This window comes from Microchirus variegatus, assembly GCF_963457635.1.
Source record: "Microchirus variegatus genome assembly, chromosome: 8".
NCBI lineage: Eukaryota > Metazoa > Chordata > Actinopteri > Pleuronectiformes > Soleidae > Microchirus > Microchirus variegatus.
In genome coordinates this window covers 31,262,315-31,264,814 of record NC_139809.1, presented here as the reverse complement: position 1 = coordinate 31,264,814, position 2,500 = coordinate 31,262,315, and the positions used below count along the sequence as shown (strand labels likewise).

Here is a 2,500-nt window from a genome sequence, read left to right as displayed (position 1 = left end):
GTTTTGACATCAAATCAGGGCCAAAGTGCATCGTCACATAAAAGCAAACTATTATTGCATTAAATGCTTGGTTTCCATATTCGTCATCATTTAAATCCACTCTTAAAACTTATTTTTCATTATTTTATTTATTATATTGTCATAATGTTACGTTTTATTATATTACACTTTCCGTTTTTTGTTTTTACTACTTCAGTCATTTTATTCTGAAGGACTCTGTTTTATTCTGAAGTGCTATCAAAATAAAGCGATGACTTTTATAAACCTCCGTTTGTTTATAACTAACGTAAAAGTGATGACGTCACACCCACGGACCCCCCCCCCCCACGCAGACCCTGACTGACACCCGGGCACAGCCGGGCCACGGCACCCTGAACTCGGCCTCCGCGAATCCCCGCTCTCGCGTTGGTCCACTCACCCTCCAGCGTCACCTCTTTCCCCGCCTTCTTCAGCGCCTGCACCGCCAGGTCGTGCGTCGCCTCCCGGAGGTCGCTCCCGTTCACGGACAGGATCGCGTCCCCGACGCGGAGAGCGCGGCTCTGGTCGGCGGCGAGTCCGGGGAAGATCTTGGAGATGAGGATGGGCATCCGGTTCTCCCGCCCCCCCTTAATGCTGATCCCCAGCCCGCCAGACTCCTGTTTGACAACCCGGACTTTCCGCACCGCCTCCGAGGAACCGTCCGCGCTCACGGGGCACTCGCCCTGCCTCGAGCCGAAGCTTGACCCGGGGCTTCCGTAGCTCGAGCCGGGACTTCCAAAGTCAGAGTTTGTGCCGTTATTCTGGTACTTTCCGGGACTGTTTGAAGTAAAGTTTCCCTCGTACTGACCGCGGCGTGGGCCGGGGCTGGAGCTGCGGCCCCGGTGGCTCTGGCTCTGGCTCTGGCTCTGGAGGTGGTCCTGGCCGCGGTTCCCGGGACTCGCTGCCGGGTCGTTTCCGTTCGTCAGGCCATTTCTCAGGCCCGCGGAGGAGTTGCTGCTGCCGCAGTCCCAGTGGTGGTGGTGGTGGTGGTGGTTCGCCCCCGGTGCCGCCGCCTCCGCCTCCGCCGTCAGGGTGAGAGTTTCGCGGCTGAGCTCCGCCAACACTCGGATCCAGCGGTCCCGGAGCAGCAGGTCCAGCTGGCCGTTTTTGTCCGCTCGGGTCCAGACCGCCATGATCCGGGACGGCTCGTGCTCGGAGGTCGGGCCGCGTTCACTCTGAACTCATCGTCAACTTTTTTCCTCTTTTTCAGGACCAACACAAGCAGAGACTCGGCTCCACTGGCCCGCATCGACACACCCACTCCGCCGGAGGGAGAGAGGGAGAGCGGGGGAGGAAAAGCGCGAGTCTCCCCCCCCCTGTGGAAAAAAAGAAAAAGAAAAGAAAAGAGGGGAAGAAGAGGAAGAAGAGAGAGAGAGAGAGAGAGAGACGGCGGACACTTGAGAGAGGATTGTTCTTCTAAGCTGACACACTTCCACTGTCAAGCTCGCGCCGGGGACGACGGCACTTCCGCTCACACCCTTTCAAAATAAAAGGCCAATAAAAATGATTGCGTTAATACTTGGACAATAAATGAATGATTGATTTGGTGAAAACGTCTTTCCTTCCTTCCTTAGTTACAACCTACATACTTCCCTTCTGAACTAAAGACCTTTCTTCCTTATTTCCTTACCTACCTTGTTACCTAACTACTTCCCTTCGTTCTTTCCTATCAATCTTCGTTTCTTCCTTCCTTATTTCCTTCCTTCCTACCTAGATAATGTCCTTCCCTCTGTCCTACCTGACAATGTCGCTTCCTTCTTTCCTACCTTCCTTCCTTCTGAACTAAAGACCTTTTTTCCTTATTTCCTTACCTACCTTGTTACCTAACTACTTCCCTTCCTTCTTTCCTACCAATCTTCATTTCCTCCTTCCTTATTTCCTACCTTCCTAATGCCCTTCATTCCCTCCTACATAACAACCTTGCTTCCTTCTTTCCTTACCTACCTTCATTCCTTCCAACCTTCCTTCCTTTTACCCTTCCTTATTTCCTTCCTTCCTACCTACCTAATTACCTTCCCTCTGTCCTACCTACTTTCCTTCCTTCTGAACTTATGACCTTTCTTCCTTCCTTAATTCCTTACCTACCTTGTTACCTCACTACTTCCCTTCCTTCTTTCCTTACCTACCTTCATTCCTTCCAACCTTCCTTCCTTTTACCCTTCCTTATTTCCTTCCTTCCTATCTACCTAATTACCTTCCCTCTGTCCTACCTACTTTCCTTACTTCTGAAGTAATGACCTTTCTTCCTTCCTTATTTCCTTCCTACCTACCTAGATAATTTGCTTCCCTCTGTCCTACCTGAAAATGTCACTTCCTTCTTTCCTACCTTCCTTCTCTCCAATGTAACGTCCTTTCCTACGACACTATCTTCCATCCTTCATTCCTACCTATCTAATTTATTTCCCTTCCTTCCTTCCTACATAACGACCTTCCTTCCTTACCCACTTTCCTTCCTTCCTTCCTTATTTCCTACCTACATACA

At 50.6% G+C, this 2,500-nt stretch overlaps 1 protein-coding gene across 1 annotated transcript in view; it reads right to left on the bottom strand.

The window, feature by feature from the left end:
- Nucleotides 1-1,237, bottom strand: part of sntb2 (syntrophin, beta 2) — a 23,560-nt gene extending 22,323 nt beyond the window's left edge. The window contains exon 1 of the mRNA XM_083893111.1: nt 419-1,237. Within this exon, the coding sequence (XP_083749237.1) occupies nt 419-1,151 (733 nt within the window). The 5' untranslated portion in view covers nt 1,152-1,237. The remainder of the gene's footprint in view (nt 1-418) is intronic.
- Between the last annotated feature and the right edge of the window lie 1,263 nt (nt 1,238-2,500).